At 39.1% G+C, this 19,004-nt stretch overlaps 4 protein-coding genes across 10 annotated transcripts in view; 2 read left to right on the plus strand and 2 right to left on the minus strand.

The window, feature by feature from the left end:
- The window catches only part of LOC127516283 (uncharacterized), a 344,148-nt gene extending 338,046 nt beyond the window's left edge, over positions 1-6,102 (minus strand). The window contains exon 1 of the mRNA XM_051900759.1: positions 5,592-6,102. The gene's annotated coding sequence lies outside the window, so the exon portion shown is untranslated. The remainder of the gene's footprint in view (positions 1-5,591) is intronic.
- A 1,944-nt stretch (positions 6,103-8,046) lies between these two features.
- On the minus strand, positions 8,047-9,451 carry tifa (TRAF interacting protein with forkhead associated domain). 2 transcript variants are annotated; one of them, XM_051900773.1, is made up of 2 exons: positions 9,301-9,451; positions 8,047-9,134 (listed from the first exon to the last, which is right to left on the minus strand). In XM_051900773.1, the coding sequence occupies exon 2, from the start codon at positions 9,068-9,070 to the stop codon at positions 8,489-8,491; it is 582 nt and encodes a 193-aa protein (XP_051756733.1). In that variant the 5' UTR covers positions 9,071-9,134; positions 9,301-9,451; the 3' UTR covers positions 8,047-8,488. The 2 variants fall into 2 exon arrangements, with proteins under 2 accessions (XP_051756733.1, XP_051756734.1); XM_051900774.1 differs by having other exon boundaries at positions 8,047-9,100; positions 9,301-9,428.
- Positions 9,452-10,632: 1,181 nt separating this feature from the next.
- On the plus strand, positions 10,633-18,458 carry rbm4.3 (RNA binding motif protein 4.3). 3 transcript variants are annotated; one of them, XR_007930959.1, is made up of 5 exons: positions 10,633-10,736; positions 11,497-11,939; positions 12,029-12,680; positions 15,040-15,125; positions 17,885-18,458. XR_007930959.1 is itself a non-coding variant. In XM_051900754.1 (4 exons), the coding sequence occupies exons 1-3, from the start codon at positions 10,666-10,668 to the stop codon at positions 12,649-12,651; spliced, it is 1,137 nt and encodes a 378-aa protein (XP_051756714.1). In that variant the 5' UTR covers positions 10,634-10,665; the 3' UTR covers positions 12,652-12,680; positions 13,057-13,792. The 3 variants fall into 3 exon arrangements, 1 of the variants encoding a protein (XP_051756714.1); XR_007930960.1 differs by having other exon boundaries at positions 15,040-15,120; XM_051900754.1 differs by lacking the exons at positions 15,040-15,125; positions 17,885-18,458 and adding an exon at positions 13,057-13,792 and having other exon boundaries at positions 10,634-10,736.
- On the plus strand, positions 15,040-18,458 carry rbm4.2 (RNA binding motif protein 4.2). 4 transcript variants are annotated; one of them, XM_051900750.1, is made up of 4 exons: positions 15,040-15,120; positions 15,734-16,160; positions 16,945-17,702; positions 17,885-18,458. In XM_051900750.1, the coding sequence occupies exons 2-3, from the start codon at positions 15,749-15,751 to the stop codon at positions 17,682-17,684; spliced, it is 1,152 nt and encodes a 383-aa protein (XP_051756710.1). In that variant the 5' UTR covers positions 15,040-15,120; positions 15,734-15,748; the 3' UTR covers positions 17,685-17,702; positions 17,885-18,458. The 4 variants fall into 4 exon arrangements, with proteins under 4 accessions (XP_051756710.1, XP_051756712.1, XP_051756713.1 ...); XM_051900752.1 differs by having other exon boundaries at positions 15,046-15,125; XM_051900751.1 differs by lacking the exon at positions 15,040-15,120 and adding an exon at positions 15,132-15,542.
- Positions 18,459-19,004: the final 546 nt, after the last annotated feature.

Here is a 19,004-nt window from a genome sequence, read left to right on the forward strand (position 1 = left end):
TGTTTTATGCTCGCTCCTGCCTCTCGTGTATTTCTTAAATATAAAGGAAATATATAACACTGTCCATTTCTTCTGATCATCCTTGAGATGGTTCTACACCTTCATTTGAGTCCAGCTGTGTTTGATTATACTGATTGGACTTGATTAGGAAAGCCACACACCTGTCTATATAAGACCTTACAGCTCACAGTGCATGTCAGAGCAAATGAGAATCATGAGGTCAAAGGAACTGCCTGAAGAGCTCAGAGACAGAATTGTGGCAAGGCACAGATCTGGCCATGGTTACAAAAAAAATTCTGCTGCACTTAAGGTTCCTAAGAGCACAGTGGCCTCCATGATCCTTAAATGGAAGACATTTGGGATGACCAGAACCCTTCCTAGAGCTGGCCGTCCGGCCAAACTGAGCTATTGGGGGAGAAGAGCCTTGGTGAGAGAGGTAAAGAAGAACCCAAAGATCACTGTGGCTGAACTCCAGAGATGCAGTCGGGAGATGGGAGAAAGTTGTAGAAAGTCAACCATCACTGCAGCCCTCCACCAGTCGGGGCTTTATGGCAGAGTGGCCTGACGGAAGCCTCTCCTCAGTGCAAGACACATAAAAGCCTGCATGGAGTTTGCCAAGATGGTGAGAAATAAGATTTTCTGGTCTGATGAGACCAAGATAGAACTTTTTGGCCTTAATTCTAAGCGCTATGCGTGGAGAAAACCAGGCACTGCTCATCACCTGTCCAATACGTCCCAACAGTGAAGCATGGTGGTGGCAGCATCATGCTGTGGGGGTGTTTTTCAGCTGCAGGGACAGGACGACTGGTTGCAATCGAGGGAAAGATGAATGCGGCCAAGTACAGGGATATCCTGGACGAAAACTTTCTCCAGAGTGCTCAGGACCTCAGACTGGGCCAAAGGTTTACCTTCCAACAAGACAATGACCCTAAGCACACAGCTAAAATAACGAAGGAGTGGCTTCACAACAACTCCATGACTGTTCTTGAATGGCCCAGCCAGATCCCTGACTTAAACCCAATTGAGCATCTCTGGAGAGACCTAAAAATGGCTGTCCACCAACGTTTACCATCCAGCCCGACAGAACTGGAGAGGATCTGCAAGGAGGAATGGCAGAGGATCCCCAAATCCAGGTGTGAAAAACTTGTTGCATCTTTCCCAAAAAGACTCATGGCTGTATTTGATCAAAAGGGTGCTTCTACTAAATACTGAGCAAAGGGTCTGAATACTTAGGACCATGTGATATTTCAGTTTTTCTTTTTTAATAAATCTGAAAAAATGTCAACAATTCTGTGTTTTTCTGTCAATATGGGGTGCTGTGTGTACATTAATGAGGAAAAAAATGAACTTAAATGATTTTAGCAAATGGCTGCAATATAACAAAGAGTGAAAAATTTAAGGGGGTCTGAATACTTTCCGTACCCACTATACATTTTTTTTCTGGGCATAGTTAGTCTGCAAACACCTTATTTGTTCAGTTTAGGGTTATAGTTAATTGAAACTGAAACTAATGTACGGGAATTTTAGAGTTAAAGATCCAAAAGACCAAATATGATGAATAAAGACCCGGAGTCAGAGTTTAATAAAATAAATTGAAGAAAATTTTACTGAAGAATAGTTTGCAGTTTCATCAGCAGAAGCCAGCTTCAAGTCTCACAAGGAGTTCGTAGGCTGCTCCACGTACATTCACATTTCCACAACAATTATACTCTAACAGAGTCCACTAATGACGTCATTACTTCAGGTTGAATGATTCTGATTGGCTAAGAAAAGTAGACAACATTAGGAATCTTCCACACATGGACAGATAGTTATAAACATATCTCCATTTGTCAGGATGCTGACGAGGGGACCCTGGATTTAGGTACTGGATGTCCTTTTAGGTCATGACATGGCATCTTCAGGTCTCCAGCCAAATGCCATCTGTCCATTGATACCAATACAGGACCTACACACAGAACACTAGCCAAGTCAAGTCAAGTCACCTTTATTTATATAGCGCTTTTTACAATGTACATTGTGTCAAAGCAGCTTTACATTGATAACTGGTACATTATTTGGCTGCACAGCAGCTCTTAAAAGAATCGTGTCAATGCAGGCAGATCAAAGCACTGTTGAATATCAAATGTCAAGTCAAATGTCAAGTGTCCCCATCCAATTGAGGATCGTATTCATCACGGCGGTATGGACGGTTGTTGAGGAACTGTGTCGTGGCTGTCGTGTCGATGAGGCCCTCACAGTGGATGATCTAGTTGACTCAATCTCTGCTGATACTTCAGGGCTGCGTTGTGGTCGTGTCAAGGTGCAGGTCCTTGGTCTCACCTGGATACGGCCCGGATCCGGTTGACTACGATGAACCTCGGGATAACCAGAAAGACTAATATTAGCGTAGATACCATTCTTCTTCTGATGTAACGAGTACATCAGGCGTTATACGAAGTGTTCCAGGTTCCGGCTGACCTAATTTATGCAGCCTAATCCTTTAACAGATTTGAAAATATAAATTGGTAATGTGTTATGTGTATGCCAGGTTAAAGAAATGCGTTTTTAGTCTAGATTTAAACTGACAGAGTGTGTCTGCTTCCCGAACAATGCTAGGAAGATTGTTCCAGAGTTTAGGTGCCAAACAGGAGAAGGATCTACCGCCTGCGGTTGATTTTGATATTCTAGGTATTATCAGCTGGCCTGAATTCTGAGATCGCAATAGACGTGAAGGACTATAATGAATTAGGAGCTCGCTCAGGTACTGGGGAGCTAAACCATTTAGTGCTTTGTAAGTAATTAGCAAGATTTTAAAATCTATACGATGTTTAACAGGAAGCCAATGCAGTGTTGACAGAACTGGGCTAATATGGTCATACTTCCTAGTTCTAGTAACAACTCTAGCTGCTGCATTTTGTACGAGCTGTAGTTTATTTATCAGGCGAGCAGAACAACCACCCAGTAGAGCGTTACAGTAATCTAGCCTTGAGGTCATGAACGCATGAACTAACTGTTCTGCATTTTTCATTGAGAGCATATGTCGTAGTTTAGATATATTTTTAAGATGGAAGAATGCGGTTTTACAGATGCTAGTAACATGGCCTTCAAATGAAAGATTGGTATCAAAGAGCACACCCAGGTTCCTAAGTGACGACGAAGACTTAACAGAGCAGCCATCAAGTGTTAGACAGTATTCTAGGTTATTACGTGAAGAAGTTTTTGGTCCAAAAATTAGAATCTCTGTTTTTTCTGAATTTAGTAGTAGGAAATTACTGGTCATCCAATTTTTTATATCAGCTATGCATTCTGTTAATTTTGTGAATTGGTACTCCATATTGAACTTGTGATCGATATGACATCTTCGTTTACTACTACAAACTGATAACGGTCAGATAAGTATGATTTGAACTAAGACAATGCAATTCCACTAATGCCAACATAATTTTCGAGTCTATTTAAAAGAATATTGTGATCAATAGTGTCAAATGCAGCACTAAGATCCAGTAACACTAATAGAGAGACACAACCACGATCTGATGATAAGAGCAAATCATTAGTAACTCTAATGAGAGCAGTCTCAGTACTATGGTACGGTCTAAATCCTGACTGGAAATCCTCACAGATACTATTTCTTTCTAAAAAGGAACATAGTTGTGATGATACTACCTTTTCTAGTATTTTTGACAGAAAAGTGAGATTTGAGATCGGCCTGTAATTGACTAATTCTCTAGGATCAAGTTGTGGTTTTTTAATAAGAGGTTTAATAATAGCCAGCTTAAAAGTTTTTGGTACGTGTCCTAGTGATAAAGATGAATTGACGATATTAAGAAGAGGATCTATAACCTCTGGAAGCATTTCTTTCAATAGCTTAGTCGGTATAGGGTCTAACATACATGTTGTTGATTTTGATGATTTAACAAGTTTAGACAATTCTTCCTCTCCTAAAGCAGTAAATGAATGGAATTTTTCCTCAGGGACACTACAATGCACTATCTGACGCGATACTGTAATAGACGGTTGCATGGTTATAATTTTTTCTCTAATATTATCAATCTTGCAAGTAAAGAAGTTCATAAAGTCATTACTGCTGTGCTCTTTGGAAACATCAGAAGTTGAAGCTTTATTTCTTGTTAATTTAGCCACTGTATCAAATAAATACCTAGGGTTGTGTTTATTTTCTTCTAAAAGTTTTGAAAAATAAGCAGATCTAGCAGATTTTAAGGCCTTTCTGTACTCAATCATTCTCTCTCTCCACGAAATGCGAAATACTTCTAGTTTTGTTTTCTTCCAGCTGCACTCCATTTTTCTGGCTGCTAAATTTAGGGCCCGAGTGTGCTCATTGTACCATGGCATTGGATTAATTTCCTTAATCTTTTTTAAGCGCAAAGGAGCAACTGAGTCTAATGTGCTGGAAAAGACAGAGGCAATAGTTTCTGTTACAACATTGAGGTCTTCTAAGCTTTCTAGTATGCTAAGGCGATGAAACTGATCAGGATTATTTATAAAGTGATCTTTAGTGGTAGAAGTGATGGTTCATGGAGGCAGTTTAGCCGCCTTGACTAAATGTAGTATACACGAGACTAGATAATGATCTGAGATGTCGTCACTCTGCTGCAGAATTTCAACAGCATCAATATCGATTCCATGTGACAATATTAGATCTAAAGTATGATTACGACAATGAGTGGGTCCTGACACATGTTGTCTAACACCAATAGAGTTTAGAATATCTGCAAATGCCAATCCTAATGTGTCTTTTTTATAATCTACATGGATATTAAAATCACCAACAACAAGGACTTTATCTGGAGCCAATACTAACTCCGACAGAAAATCAGCAAATTCTTTGATAAAGTCTGTATGGTGTCCTGGTGGCCTGTATACAGTAGCCAGCACAAATGTCAACCTACATAATGTTACGTAAAGTACCATCACTTCGAAGGAATTATATTTGAAAGACTTTTGACTAATACTGTAAATATTACTATAGATTACAGCAACACCTCCCCCTTTGCCTTTCTGACGGGCATTGTGTCGATAATCATAACCTTGAGGACTAGACTCATTTAAAGTAATGTAATCGTCCGGTTTTAGCCAAGTTTCTGTCAAACACAGCACATCTAGATTATTATCTTTGATAATATCATTAACAATAAGTGATTCTGAAGAAAGGGATCTAATATTTAACAACCCGAGTTTTATCATTTGTTTAGCATTATTATCTCTATTTTTTATTTGTTGAACATCAATTAAATTTTTACCATTAAATGGGTTTGGAAGTTTTTTGTATTTACTAATTCGGGGTACAGACACAGTCTCTATTTGAAAATATCTAGGTGTAAGAGTTTCTATGTGTTGGGAGTTATCTGAATTTTCTGACTTCTGTAACGTGAGGCAGCTAGCAGACGGTCGGTTTAGCCAGTCTGTCTGCTTCCTGACTTGGGCCCCAGTTTGTCATGTTTCAGTTCTAAGACTATGTGCCATATTACTAGAGAGAAGAGCAGCACCATCCCGGGAGGGATGAATACCATCTCTTTTCAACAGGTCAGGTCTGCCCCAAAAGCTTTTCCAATTTTCTATGAAACCATTGTACTTGCGAGTTCACACACCTCTTTAATGTTAATTTTAGTGATCTCCGACTGGCGAAGTCGAACATCATTAGTGCCGACGTGAATAATAATCTTAGAGTATTTACGATTAGCATTAGCCAGCACTTTTAAATTTGCTTTGATGTCAGGTGCTCTGGCTCCCGGCAAACATGTGACTATGGTGGCTGGTGTCTCTATTTTCACGTTCCGTGTAATAGAATCGCCAATAACTAGGGCACTTTCAACAGGATTCTCAGTGGGTGTATCACTGAGTGGGGAGAACCTGTTTGATGTTCTTATTGGAACGGAAGAGTGGTGTTTTCTGTGGCTAGGCCGCCTCATCGTTACCCAAGTGCCCTGCTGCGCGGGCTCTACAGCCGGAACCGAACAATGTACAGAGTTCACTAAGCTAGTCGCATCCAAAACAGTATCTAAAGCCCTTGCATTCTTACTATCCTCGATTAAAGTTTGGATGCGTGTCTCTAATTCTGAGATTCTCTTTGTCAGCCTGACTATTTCCCTACATTTATGACATGTAAATACCTCGTCGCTGACAGAGAGAGCTATGGTGAACATGTGGCAAATGGAACAGGTAGCAATGCTGGGAGAGGATGACATGACTCACCGCACATAGCACATGACTAGCGCACATACACATGATTCACAGCTTCTTCAAGGTTGAAGTTGGCCCAGGCTCCAACTATAAACAGGAAAGTTTCTCAAAACATACTGATAAGTTGTTCTTTTTTCTCAGTGAAAGGTACAGACAATATACATCATTATTCTCTAGTGTTTGAAGATGAAAAGGAAAATAAATGCTTTAACACACATTGAAGGAATCATTCAAATAATTTAATATTTAGAAAGGTAAATGTTGATTAATAACTTAAAAGATATATAGTGAAGCAGTGGATTCCAGAATTCACCTCATTCACTAAAATTAAACCTAAAAATTAAAAAAAAAAAAAAAAGTTTACTATATTCGAAATATTAATAAAAACTACAGTAGTATCTCAATGATACAATAACACTGGCTTTTATTGATTAAAACACAGTCAATCATTGTAAGTTGTGAGTATAAATAGTGTTGAAACTTTACATTTGAAATAAGTGTTTTGTTGTATTTTCATAATAGCAGGTCTAGAAACAGATCCCTGTTTTTTAATATTCTATAATGGTTAAAACAGCAAAATCTTTTTCTCAAGCTTTTGTTGCCTTAAAACTGATTTCTCTTCTGACCCTTTCTTCACATTTAGGCAGTGCTGGGGGGAAAACTCAATTAGCACACATTTTAACAAAAGGCGTCCCTTATATATGTTCATTGTTCATTGGTCTATTATTTTAAACTTTTTTCCCCAAAGATTTAAAACTGTAGATGTCTAATATTCTTCTCAGGTCACTGCTTACTCATGACTGCAAATTATGTGTTCTTTCAGATAGGTCTTTCACTTCCTATCAATTCCACATTTGTGCAATATGTAGTTCCACATCTCATCACATTTTATGTATTTGGTTTTTGTTCCTTGAAAGGTATAAAGCACAATGACTCATGGTGACCTGTTGTTCTGTTTGTCTGGTGGAAAAGATGCAAGAGACCTGAACTCTCTGCAAGTGTTCATCAAACCCCATCAACAGCACTGTAAGTCAGCAAATAACTAGTCTGTACATGCCATCTGCACACCAACTACTGACCAACACTTTAGAGACCCACATGATAACAGAGGAGTGATGATGCTGAGACATCTGTCAATCAAATCTGTTTTGAGCAATCAGTCAGTCTCAGTATTTAGTTCTATGTGGGATAGAACTGAGTGCTGCATTTTAAACCTGAATTACAATTACATGTGTACAGTATGTTCACATACTGTATGATGTTTACATAGTAATTAATAGAGGTTCATATACATACAATCTAATGTGAGGGACTTTAGCTTAACTAGCTTTGAAGTTGATATTAATAATATAATAATCTAATTTTAATAATATAATAAATTTTACATAAAGATATATGTTTTTATTATATATATTTCACAAAGATTAGTACTGCCACCGAAAACCATTCCTGTTGAGAGTTTCGATCTTGTCTGTTCACCGCTGATATCATTTACTGAAAAACATCTGCTATCTGCCCTGGCTGATGCTTATCAGTGCCTTTGTTGTTTGTAAGTACAAGGGTAGGAGGTGAGTGTACAGAGTTTATAGATTAAATACAAAAGAGTGATGGAGCAAGATGGTAATTTCAGGTGAGTTTCAGTTCCTGGGTCACCTGGGATTAACCTTTATACCTTTACTGAAAAATGAAAAAACTATGGTTATGACAGTCTTGCTTTGAATGTATAATTCTCTGTTTGCCAAATGAAACATTTAAAACTGCTTTCTGGAGATAAGTAACTAACCATGATTTTCCAGCAGAATGCAATAATGTTTGAAATAGATACCCACCTATACTATGTTTTTGAATGACTCAAACGCTAAGGACTATTCAGCATTTATAATTTATAACATGTTGTAAGTAGTTTATGAATAACCCTTTAATCATTGTAATTTCAAAAAGTGTGATTCACATTTTATCAAGTAAATGTCAATTCAATATATAAAATATTATATAATATAAAGCTAAACACACTGATGAACACTTCACAGTAATGGAGAGAAAACACAAGTGCCTTGAGCAAACATGTGAGTTACAAAAATCCAATAAAATTCAGTAAAATACTTAAAATATATGTACAGGGGGAGGAAATCAGGCAACAAAACTGGTTCAGTGGCATTCCAGAAGAAATCATAAAAAAGTTTGTAATGTCACTTGAATCATAAGCTACAGTCGCAGATCTCAGTCTGTTACATTTGAGATGCATTTTAATAACACAGTATCAATGATGATAATAATAATATGCAAAGCAAGGTCCAGAAAATGTCTATACTAAAACAACTGTCTCATCTGACTCCAGTGGTTCTTGGCTTGCAGGTGCTCCATTCTCAAGGTTTCTCCATGGCACACCAGTGTCCATAACAGGTAGTTTGCATGGCACATCTATGCCCAATTCCTGTGAAGAGGGTGTATTGCATGTTTCAAACAGGACTTCAAATGTATTCGCTGAATCTCCTGGCTCCTGCCAAATCAGCAGTTCATATCTTCCAAAGCGGAGGAGCACCTTGTCATCAAGCTCAGCTCTTTCGAGGTATCTCAGTTCAGACCCACCGACCACAAGTTTGACCTTCTGGCTCATGTTCTGGATCATGAAGCTCAAGAAAGTGCTGCCAGCTTTCCTATACGCTTGTATGGAGAGCTGTTTTCTGGAGACAGAGGTGTCATTTAGGACAAAGATGCAGGTCTGTCCATCACGGCCAAGCCTTAGTGGATCTTCAGTGTCCATTTCGTATGGTTGATTTATGGGCAGGTTTTGGAACAGCAGGCAACTGTCTTGATTAGGGTGGTAGAGATGTATATGAAGACAGGTAAGCAGTTCTTCAGTTTCAAGTTTGCTATTGTTATTCATTCCGTGTGACAAATGAAGGCAGAAGTACTTCTGTGGGGTTAAATTCCATTGCTGAGAGTTAGACCTAAGAAAAACAACTCGTTATGGGTTAGTTCACTGAACAGTTATAGCCTATCTTGCAACACATGGGATTATTCTGAACTAATCTGAGACTTAACTGATTCATAGCACAGATCATAGCGTAACATTTTACTCTAAAGTATATTATAAATAGCGTATAAATTGCTCACCTTCAGAAGCTGAATGCAACGGTCATCAACTAACGGACGAAGCGCTGAGTGTGAAGCTCAACAAACAAAGAGGGAATTGCATCAACATTGAAATCCACCACCCATTCCAACTTGGAACACGTGACTCTAAAAAAACCCAGAGTTGCGCAACTGATTTCTATGCTTTTGCTATCTATTTTTTGCCACATCTCAAAATGAATATTTTTAAGTTAAAAGCACTCGCCAGTTTTTGTCTTGTGACATGACATAGTTTTAATGAACATTTAAATTAGGTGTTGTTTAAACCGTTCACATATATTGAACGGTTTGAACAATATGGGCTTTCACAATCGCGATCCATGTGGTGTTGAGCTTTCTTTGTCTAAAACATTAAAAAAAATACATTTTTATAATTCAAAGTTTAGGTAAATGGATATCAAACTTAAATAGTAAAACATTTAGCCTAACAGTCGTCCTCTTTTTTGTTTATTTATTTAACCTACTGTTAAAATTATTATCTGTTTGTATCTTCTGCTTAAAATCCATATAAAATCTATATTTATATATTATTCTTTTGATTTATCTTCTGACATCTTTATTTCTATCTAATTAAATTTAATTTACAACTGTAGCAATAATGATTTAAATACACCTTAACAATAGGCATGGCATGCAGACATTAAATGTGTTTTTAGCCTAAATACTAACCAGTCAGATGGATGTGGAAAGACTTGTTTGAGTGGTATGAAAACATGTGAGATAAGGTGCTGTTTGGGAGACTCCTTTTGTCAATAAATAAGTAAATGAAAATAAATCCTGAGACTTCCTTGTGTTATTATTGCTCTTTTTTATTAGTTGGAATTCCCAGACACACAACTTCTAACTTTTGTCTTTCTATTATGTTCCTGCAATTGACCTTCCTCTGATTAACTGACCCCACACCACTAAAGTCCAGTTTAATATCAAGTGAATTGTTAGTTGCGTTGAATATAAATGTTTACACATTGTTTCTGTTGTCCAATAATGTTACCAGTTTTGATGCATTTTCTTCTCAGTTCTGCTATTCACTATTTGAATATAAACTTTATTCCTTGCAGTTTGCTTCAGACTGTTGTAAGTCTGAACACATGACTCTATGATTTATTCTTAATTATTTGCCATCATAATAGGCATAAAAAACTGATAAATGATGTGATATCTTATATTCTTCACTTATGCGTTCAAAATCACACCTTAATTACGACCTCTGTATAGAACAAACAAAGAAATATACACCAAAGCAAGTCCTTTCATCCATTAAGAACAGTTTTTCTTTTAATTTTCTACATTGTAGCTTGTAGCGTTCCGCGTGATTCACATTCTTATATTTTATTGGTTTATTCAGTCATGTGGGCGGGACTAAGGAAGTATATTATTGAATGGCCCACCCTCTTCCTCATTGTGGTGAGAAACAGGCGGTGAGTATTGTTTGTTGTATTTTGACCTTTACAAAGTCAGTTTTAGATTTTAAGTTCAGTACGCACTATAAAAGCTCATTAGATGTAAGTAGCGTTTATATGGTATGTAGAAACTTTGTTAATTGGTTACATGTAAAAGACGCATTAATCGTGCTTATCTAGGCGCGCAACGACTGCTCGGCTGCTAAGCTAAGTTGTTAGCTTATTCAAATGTAGCAACGGAAATAGGGTTTTCTCTCGGGTCGCCGAGCACGTGAGTCTACGATTACTTGATGTATTCATATTTTCATTACGATAAGTGTTTTTACGAATATTAATACACCAAAGAATGTGCCGTGAATAAACTAACGTTAAATGTTTGTCGAGGCTTGCTAGTCAGCTAGCATTAAATAAGCACACGAGGCCGAGGCGTATATAGGGCGCGGAGAACTATTTTGTTGGTAAGAACTTGTTAATTTCTACTATAATGTAATATAATATAATATTTTTATATATATATAATTTTTTTTTTTTTTTTTTTAAACCTTATCCTTATGTGCATGAACGTAGAGAGAAAATGCATTGAAAGCATTTGCATAAACTGGTTTTACTTGATTGGCTTCTCAGGAAGTCCACTGTTTCGATTTCACTCTAACTCCAGGCGTGGTTTTGGGTTCTCATTCTTATGCATTGATTCTTAGCAAACCCATGTAGCTCATTACATAACTACAATAACTTGTTTTGCATTGTTGGCAACTCATTGCAGTGTATCTTGTCACAGTGTGTTTCAGGCTTTGTGTACCACATCAGCAAAGATGGTGAAGATCTTCATTGGAAACCTGCCTCAGCAGGCAGAAGCAGAAGAAATTAAGTCTCTCTTTACTCAATATGGAACGGTCACAGAGTGTGCCATTATCAAAAACTTTGCATTTGTCCATATGGATGATCGCAAAAGTGCAACGAAGGCCATTCGAAACCTTCATTTGTACAAGCTGCATGGAACACCCATCAATGTTGAAGCGAGTCGGGGCAAGAACCAGGGCCCGGTGAAACTTCACGTTGCCAATGTGGAGAAGGGAACTGATGAAGAGCTCAGAGCGCTGTTTGAAGAGTACGGCACAGTTACGGAATGCGCCATCATCAAGAACTTTGCCTTTGTACACATGAGCAACTCTGATGAGGCTATGGATGCAATCAAGGGGTTGGACAACTCTGAATTCCAAGGTATAAAGCCATAGCGTCTTCACTTCCTTTCATATCTTTTTGCACATTAATGGCATTGTGTAATAAATCAAATGTTTTTGCACTTACAGGCAAACGAATTCATGTGCAGATTTCAAAGAGTCGACCAAGAGGCGAGGAGGAGGAAGGCTACGGCCCCCCAGATGGTGGATATTGGCCGCCCCGTTTCCCTGGTGACCGGCCAGAGCCCCCTGGTTACCCTAGGGGACGCTTTGGGTACCCCCCTGGACCCCCTCCACCACCACCCCCTCCTCCCAGACGCCCCCCATATGCAGAGCGTGCAGCACCAGCATACGAACGCGAACGTGGTGTGGTCGACTATTACGAGAAGTACCGCGCTCGCCCTTACGGCGTCTCCTCGTATGAGGACCGGCGTACGGGTGCCATTCCCCCTCCCCCTCCGCCCCCCTCATCTGCCATTATGAGAGAGCGACTGGCTGGCAACGGCCTCGACCCCTATGAGCGACGCCCCCTCCCACCCCCGCCATCCTCGTTCTATGCACGAGACCGCAGTCCCATCAGACGTGCTCCTCCTGCCCCACCGACACCCGCTGGGAATGGTTACTCATACGAGCGATCTCGTCTCTCCCCTCTCTCCATGTCTCGGACCCCGATGTACAGCATGCCTCGGCCCAGAGACCCCTATGCTGACAGGGCGGCGCCACCTCCACCTCCTGCGCGCTACTCGTATTAAAGTGCACCCCTGCGCTTTTGTAACCCAAGGTGAGAATAGGTCCCACAACCCAAAAATGAGCTCTAAAATGACCTCTCAATGTAGAACCCAGAATTGAAGTACTTGGCCTGTTGTGCGTGGTAATTTATGCGTAAGTAGCAGTACCGTAAACTTTGTATAAAAGTTCCAGGATCGTAAGTTTTTAATGGCCTTGCTGTCTTTTTAAAGTACTGCTCGAGCAACACTGAACTTCGTATCGAAGTGTTTAGATTGTAAATTCAAATGACCGTATGGTATATTAAGATTTCACTTCGTATAATTCAGATAAGCTGCTTAGAAATCATCTTATTTGAACTTGGCTTGTCGATTCAGTAATGCCAGATGGCACTACAGCCATTTGACTCATGTGGTTTGCTTTCTTTCCAGGTGTAAATTATTCAACAAGATCGTCGTCGTTGTCTCCAGGTGCACGTGCCGCGATATGTCTTTGTCTGCCAGAGCGCGTTTCGTTCGCCTGCGCACCATAGTGGAAGAGTTCTGTTGCGGACTTCACATTCTATAAAACAACCGCTTTTACACGCTTAAAATCGTCCTCATGCTAAATTGTCAACTCTGCTTTATTTTTTGCCTTGTTTTTATTGTTTAGCATTTGATAGGTGAGTAAAGCACTAAGCCAGATTACATAAATTAGGTTAACTTGGTGGTTTGGTAAAGACTTAAAGGAACGCATAGTTAAAAAAAAAAAAAAAAAAAATCTTCTTTCAAAGAACACTTCAATGTATCACTGTATCTTTTTATCTTTAAAATTTGGAATGATCTTATCGTTTGTTATTAAACTACTGTAACAAGCGCTATGACAATTTTGATTTAGAACCAAAAATACATTTGTGTAAAGGGTTTTTTTTTTTTTTTTTTTTTAATTTTTTTTTTTTTTTTTTTTTTTTTCCCTCTTTCTCTCTCTTTCCTCTCTAAGCCTTTTTGTTAAAGTGCGGCATGCAAGTAAGAATACAATCTCCGCAGCAATAAAAACCTTTCCGTCTACTGGCTTTATTGAAATTGTGCTGTAGTGTGCTTTTTAATTGCAGAGAATCGCAGTTCAAGGACTTTGTATCATTTTCTTTCATAGGAACATTGAAAGTTTTAATAAAAAGACTGGAACCTGGTTCGTCGTTTTGCTTTTCTTGCCAATCTTTTAAACTAAACTTGCCTAAGTAGGCATAAAAGTAACCATATAGCTTAGAGGTTGACATAAATTCGCATTAATAGCCACAACCTAGTTAAGTAGTATTATGTAGAATGCAACTGCTTTTGCGGCGAAATGGAAGCGATTACCTTCACTTCGTCTTCAAGGCTGTTCTTTTTCCTAAAACCATTACTGGTTTGTCCAAATAATCCTATTATTTTGGTTCACTAAGTAGGTAGACTTCCCAATATTTCCTTAAACAATAAGTGTTCGCTTAAGTTTGAAAATGTTTGATTATGGCAGGTAAGTCACTTGATGGATTTAGTTTCTTAACCACTCAGCATGCCTTATCACCACTTTATTTTGAGGTATATCTTTACTACACAGACTGCAGTGACAGCACAGACTTCATTTGTATGACAATGACATGCATTTTAATCATAATGTTTTGGTTACTTATGCAAGTGATGACATACTTAAGGATGACCTCATGACTAATGGTAAGTTTTATGTTGAAGGTTAACTCGTGCAATTTTCCCTGTCTCATATCTATCTTGTACAAATTTTTATAATAAAATCTACTGTATGTGTAACTATGGCTATTCATTTTCCTGTGGGACAAAATGCATGTGCCTCTTACAGTAATCTCAGCACAAAGCAACGTTTTCACTTTGCAGACACAATGCATTAAAAATGGCTGCACTTTCAATAAACCAATAAAGCTTTTACCCCACTGCTTAAACTATGTTCTGGTTTTTATTATAAAATTGCAGTTGTGCAGGGTGTATGCACATGCGTGTATTTGTATTTTGTTTACAGTAGAGGGTTGCAAAGTGTTTTAGAAAGTTTTTACGTTTCATTTAAAGCAACCAGGTACACGACTGGATCAGTAATTGGTGGCCATAACATAAAAATTAGTCATAGACATGTCAATAGTTTGTAGATTCAAAAACATAGGTGTTTATTTTTAAATAAAAAGCGAAATTAAGCTACCTGATTACGGAGAACACGATTCGTTATGTAACGTTAAGTTTTGTTAGTAGAATACATTGGGTTGTATATAATTTATTGCGGTATATGTGCATCTATGCTTCATTAATAAAAGACGACGTTTATTTTACCATACTTGAAAAATCTTGTCTTCATAATTTAACAGAAAACTATTCAGACACGCACCACTCTGAATGCGTGTTTTTTTTTTTTTTTTTTTTTTTGCTCGTGGACAGGAAGTCCTGTTGGTGACGGCGGGCGACTCCATTTTAGGCTTCATTCATCTTTGCAGGCTGTGAGATTACGTGCTCGCTACGGTAAGGTAATGATATTCCTACACAATCAACTCTTCATATTACTCGAATGCTAGTGTTTAGATTTTTCAAGAAGGTAATGCAGTGTGGTGGAATACTATAATTTCTTATTATAGTACTATATTTAATAATACGGCGACGTCTACTTCGGGTAACTTTATGTAGTCGTGCTATAACTTAGCTTAGCTTTACAACATTGGCCTACAACTCTACAAACAAACAGCAACGCTCATCGGTCTTACTTAATCGTGTATCGGGCCTTAAATACCTACTTTAATGATGAGAACAAAACCTACGGGGTTTAACATTAATTTGTTTGGGTGTGATGATCACGCGGATACGTGGCCTAGCAACGCGAGTTAATTCAGCTGCGCCATAAAGTCCAAGAACTGAACCTGGTCTCCCGTTTTACGCACTTTTATCAGGTCAGTGAGTATCACACAAAGCATTTTAATGTTGAGTTGTACGTAAATAATTCTGGCATGCAGCCACATAATCCATGTTAAAACAAGGATGGGATTAGGCTGTCTATGGTTTTGTAGGCCAACACAGCAGTAATGTAGGGAAACATCTGTTGATATAACGTGCATTTCGAAACTATGCTCCCTCTGTCCAGGAAAACCAAATAAAGATGGTTAAGATCTTTGTTGGGAACCTATCCTCAAGCACGACCGCGGAAGATCTGCGCTCTCTTTTTTCTGAGTATGGCAAAGTAAAAGAATGTGACGTCCTGAAAAATTATGGCTTTGTGCACATGGAAGGTAAGCAGGAGGCTGAAGAGGCTATCCGCAAACTCCACCATCACGAGCTGAAAGGTCAAGCCATAAATGTGGAAATGAGCAAAGGGAAACCCAGGGGCTCCACAAAACTGCATGTGAGCAACATCAGCAGTGGCTGCACCAATCAGGAGCTCCGGGCAAAGTTTGAAGAGTACGGCCCTGTGGTTGAGTGTGACATAGTGAAGGACTATGCCTTTGTTCACATGGAGCGAATGGAGGATGCCATGGAGGCCATCAGTGGGTTGGATAACACGAGCTTCCAAGGTGAACATTAACCTTGAAACAAGGAAATCCATGATTACCAAGGGTTGCAATTTACTCCTTAAATGTAGAAATCTTTTTTTTTTTTTTTTTTTTTTTTTTTTAAAGCATGGGAGGAATGTTCTACTCCTTTTTAAGTTATTTGTAATTGCTAAACAGAAAACATTTTCTAAGACAATTGGCAGTAGTCATCATATTTACTAATATTAAAGGGATAGTTCACAAAATTAAAATTCTGTCATTTACTCGCCATCAAGTCGTTCCAAATCCGTAAGACTTTTGTTCACTTTCGAAATGCACATTAAGATGTTTTTAATAAAACCTGAGAGATTTATGTTCCTCTATTTTAAAGTCCATGTAAAAGTAAAAAAAAAAAAAAAAAAAAAACGAACGGTAAAACTTCTAAAGAGACAGACGCTTTATCCATCTTATTTTGCAACTCTGAAGTAAGCTATTTTCTTTGAATGTGCGAGACTTCAGATTCATTAGTCGCTATACATAACTAGATTAATAAAGCACATCAAATATAGTAAATGGGCTTTTGATTGGGGAACAGAAATCTCTCAGGTTTTAAACATATGTTTGAAGATAAACGAAAGTCTTATGGGTTTTGAATGACATCAAGGTGAGTAAATTGTGACAATTTTATTTTTGGGTGAACTAACCCTTTAAGTGATGTAAGTGCTCTTTGGCTGTCGTGATGCAATAATTCTCTTTTAAAATGACGGTTTACGTGAGCAGAAGAAAGTTTTACCTTGTCTTGCGTGTGTTCTCTTCCTTCCACAAGGCAAGCTGATCAAAGTACAACTGTCCACGAGCCGCCTCCGTACAGCGCCCGGCATGGGAGACCAAACTGGCTGTTACGTCTGTGGAGAACAGGGCCACTGGTCCAAAGATTGCAGACGTGGCCAGAACGGTAGCTATGGCGGAAGCATGGGGGGATTCCCTGGTGGTAGAGGTCCCCCAAGGGGCGGCCCGAGCTATGGCATGGGTGGCCCTGGAGGTCTTCCTAATAGAGGTTATCCAGTGGCAGGGCCACTTCCCCCTCCCCCACCCATGAGCCGGCGCCCCAGCTACGGCGAGTACGGCGCAGATGCTCGAGAACGATACCCCAGCAGGCCACCGAGCGCCTATCCGGAGAGATCGTCCACATATGAGCGAGAACGCTACGGAAGCATTGACTATTACGAGAAGTATCGGGCTCGTCCGGCTGGCTCTAGCTTCTTCGAGGATAGGCCTCTCTCTATTCCCCCTCCTCCTCCCCCTCCCTCTTCTTCCTCTCTCTCAAGGATGCGGTTGGCTCCTCCCAGTCTCGATCCCTATGAGCGACGCCCTCTGGCGCCTCCGCCTCCCACAGCATCAGCGTACTTCTCGCGGGACCGTAGCCCAATCAGACGTGTGGGTGCCGGTTCAGAAGGCTACTCGTACGAGCGCTCGCGACTTTCCCCGGTCTCAAGGAGCTCATCGACTTACTCTGTGCCGCGGGCCAGGGAGAACTACACCGAGCGGGTTCGATACGCATACTAAGCCACACACATGCTTAAGGTGAGCGAATGCGGGTCGTTAACTTTGACTCAGATGAGATGTCAACGTGATCTGTTCTAAGCGAAAGCCGTTTCGAGTACAGTAGTAAGCGAAGCCGCTTTACTCGGGTTTAAAAGTACAGTCAGAAAATAATGCCTGTCAAATGTTTCATCTCACAGAATATTTGTTCCTGTTTTTTTTAGGTTTTGTCAAGTGATGAGATTTCCCCTCCACCTATATGACTGCCTCGATCAGACGCTCCATCGGATTTCAAACATGCAGACACATTGATCACAATGCTTATTTGCTCTGCACATTAAGGTTTTACCCATAATATGGAAACTGCTGTTTAATTTCCCCTTTCCAATGGAGACTTTGATGTATGACTGCAAAAATTAGTAGTTGTGATTTTTGTTTACTGCTTTGCTTTTCACTTGTATCCGGAGGTAAGGTGGGGTGTCTCGTGTCAGCATTTTTTTTTTAACTCCGCTATTGCAATTAAACACACTTTTTGAGATTTTGAAGAATTTAACCCCCCCAAGTCATGTTGTGATACACTATTATTTACTTCTTTTTTTTTTTAATGCTCCAAGACTTGTCTTCAGCTGTTGGGTTGGCTTGCCACTTAATTTCTTTGATTCAAGTTTTGTGAGGACAATCTGGTTGTTTCTTTTTTGGCAATAGCATTGTGTATTTTGGGGGGGGAGTGGCAATTTGTAATTAATCCTGCAGCTGCAATAAGCTTTATGGGAAAATAAACTAAAATTCAACATTCCACTTTTCTTTTTATTCTTATTTGCTACTGGTTATTGGTATACGCCAACTGTTCAGAATGAAGTTTTATGTCTTGCTTGTTGAATTGTGTTGTATCTTATGGGCATGTTCAACAGAACAGAGAACTTGTCACAGAGCTTCTGAGTTTTTGTGATTTGGGAGCTTGGAGAAATGATACTGAACTTGTTTTGATTGTTTACTCCTCTGTTTGATGTGTTAGTCTTAAAAAAAAGATCTGATTTAATATACAACTAAGTAGTTGGGCAGCTTTCAGAGGGATGCAAACTGTTTTCTGTTCTGTACACACAAATGACTGTTTATGACAGGAGATCTTTAGATTGTAAGAAGATGCACCTAGATGAAAAGGTGGAATCTACATGAGAGTGAATTGGAAATTTGCATTAGATTTGCTTACCAACTCTCACTCAGGGCTTTATTCACCTTTTGAGACCGCTGGCGTTTACTGGCGTTTCTTCTTTTCGGGTGCCTTGGGAAGCTCTGAAGATGTTTATAAATTTAATTTTCTGTAGTTTGTATGTTTCCTACAGA

This window comes from Ctenopharyngodon idella, chromosome 7 (assembly GCF_019924925.1).
Source record: "Ctenopharyngodon idella isolate HZGC_01 chromosome 7, HZGC01, whole genome shotgun sequence".
In the NCBI taxonomy this organism is placed as follows: domain Eukaryota; kingdom Metazoa; phylum Chordata; class Actinopteri; order Cypriniformes; family Xenocyprididae; genus Ctenopharyngodon; species Ctenopharyngodon idella.

Bases quoted from the DNA above. Each gene is read 5' to 3' on its own strand.
- tifa (XM_051900773.1), bottom strand. From the start codon at position 9,070: ATGAATAACAATAGCAAACTTGAAACTGAAGAACTGCTTACCTGTCTT.
- rbm4.2 (XM_051900750.1), top strand. From the start codon at position 15,749: ATGGTTAAGATCTTTGTTGGGAACCTATCCTCAAGCACGACCGCGGAA. The intron at 16,161-16,944 runs GTGAACATTAAC...TCCTTCCACAAG, and splicing joins GGATAACACGAGCTTCCAAG to GCAAGCTGATCAAAGTACAA.
- rbm4.3 (XM_051900754.1), top strand. From the start codon at position 10,666: ATGTGGGCGGGACTAAGGAAGTATATTATTGAATGGCCCACCCTCTTC. The intron at 10,737-11,496 runs GTGAGTATTGTT...ATCTTGTCACAG, and splicing joins ATTGTGGTGAGAAACAGGCG to TGTGTTTCAGGCTTTGTGTA. The intron at 11,940-12,028 runs GTATAAAGCCAT...TTGCACTTACAG, and splicing joins GGACAACTCTGAATTCCAAG to GCAAACGAATTCATGTGCAG.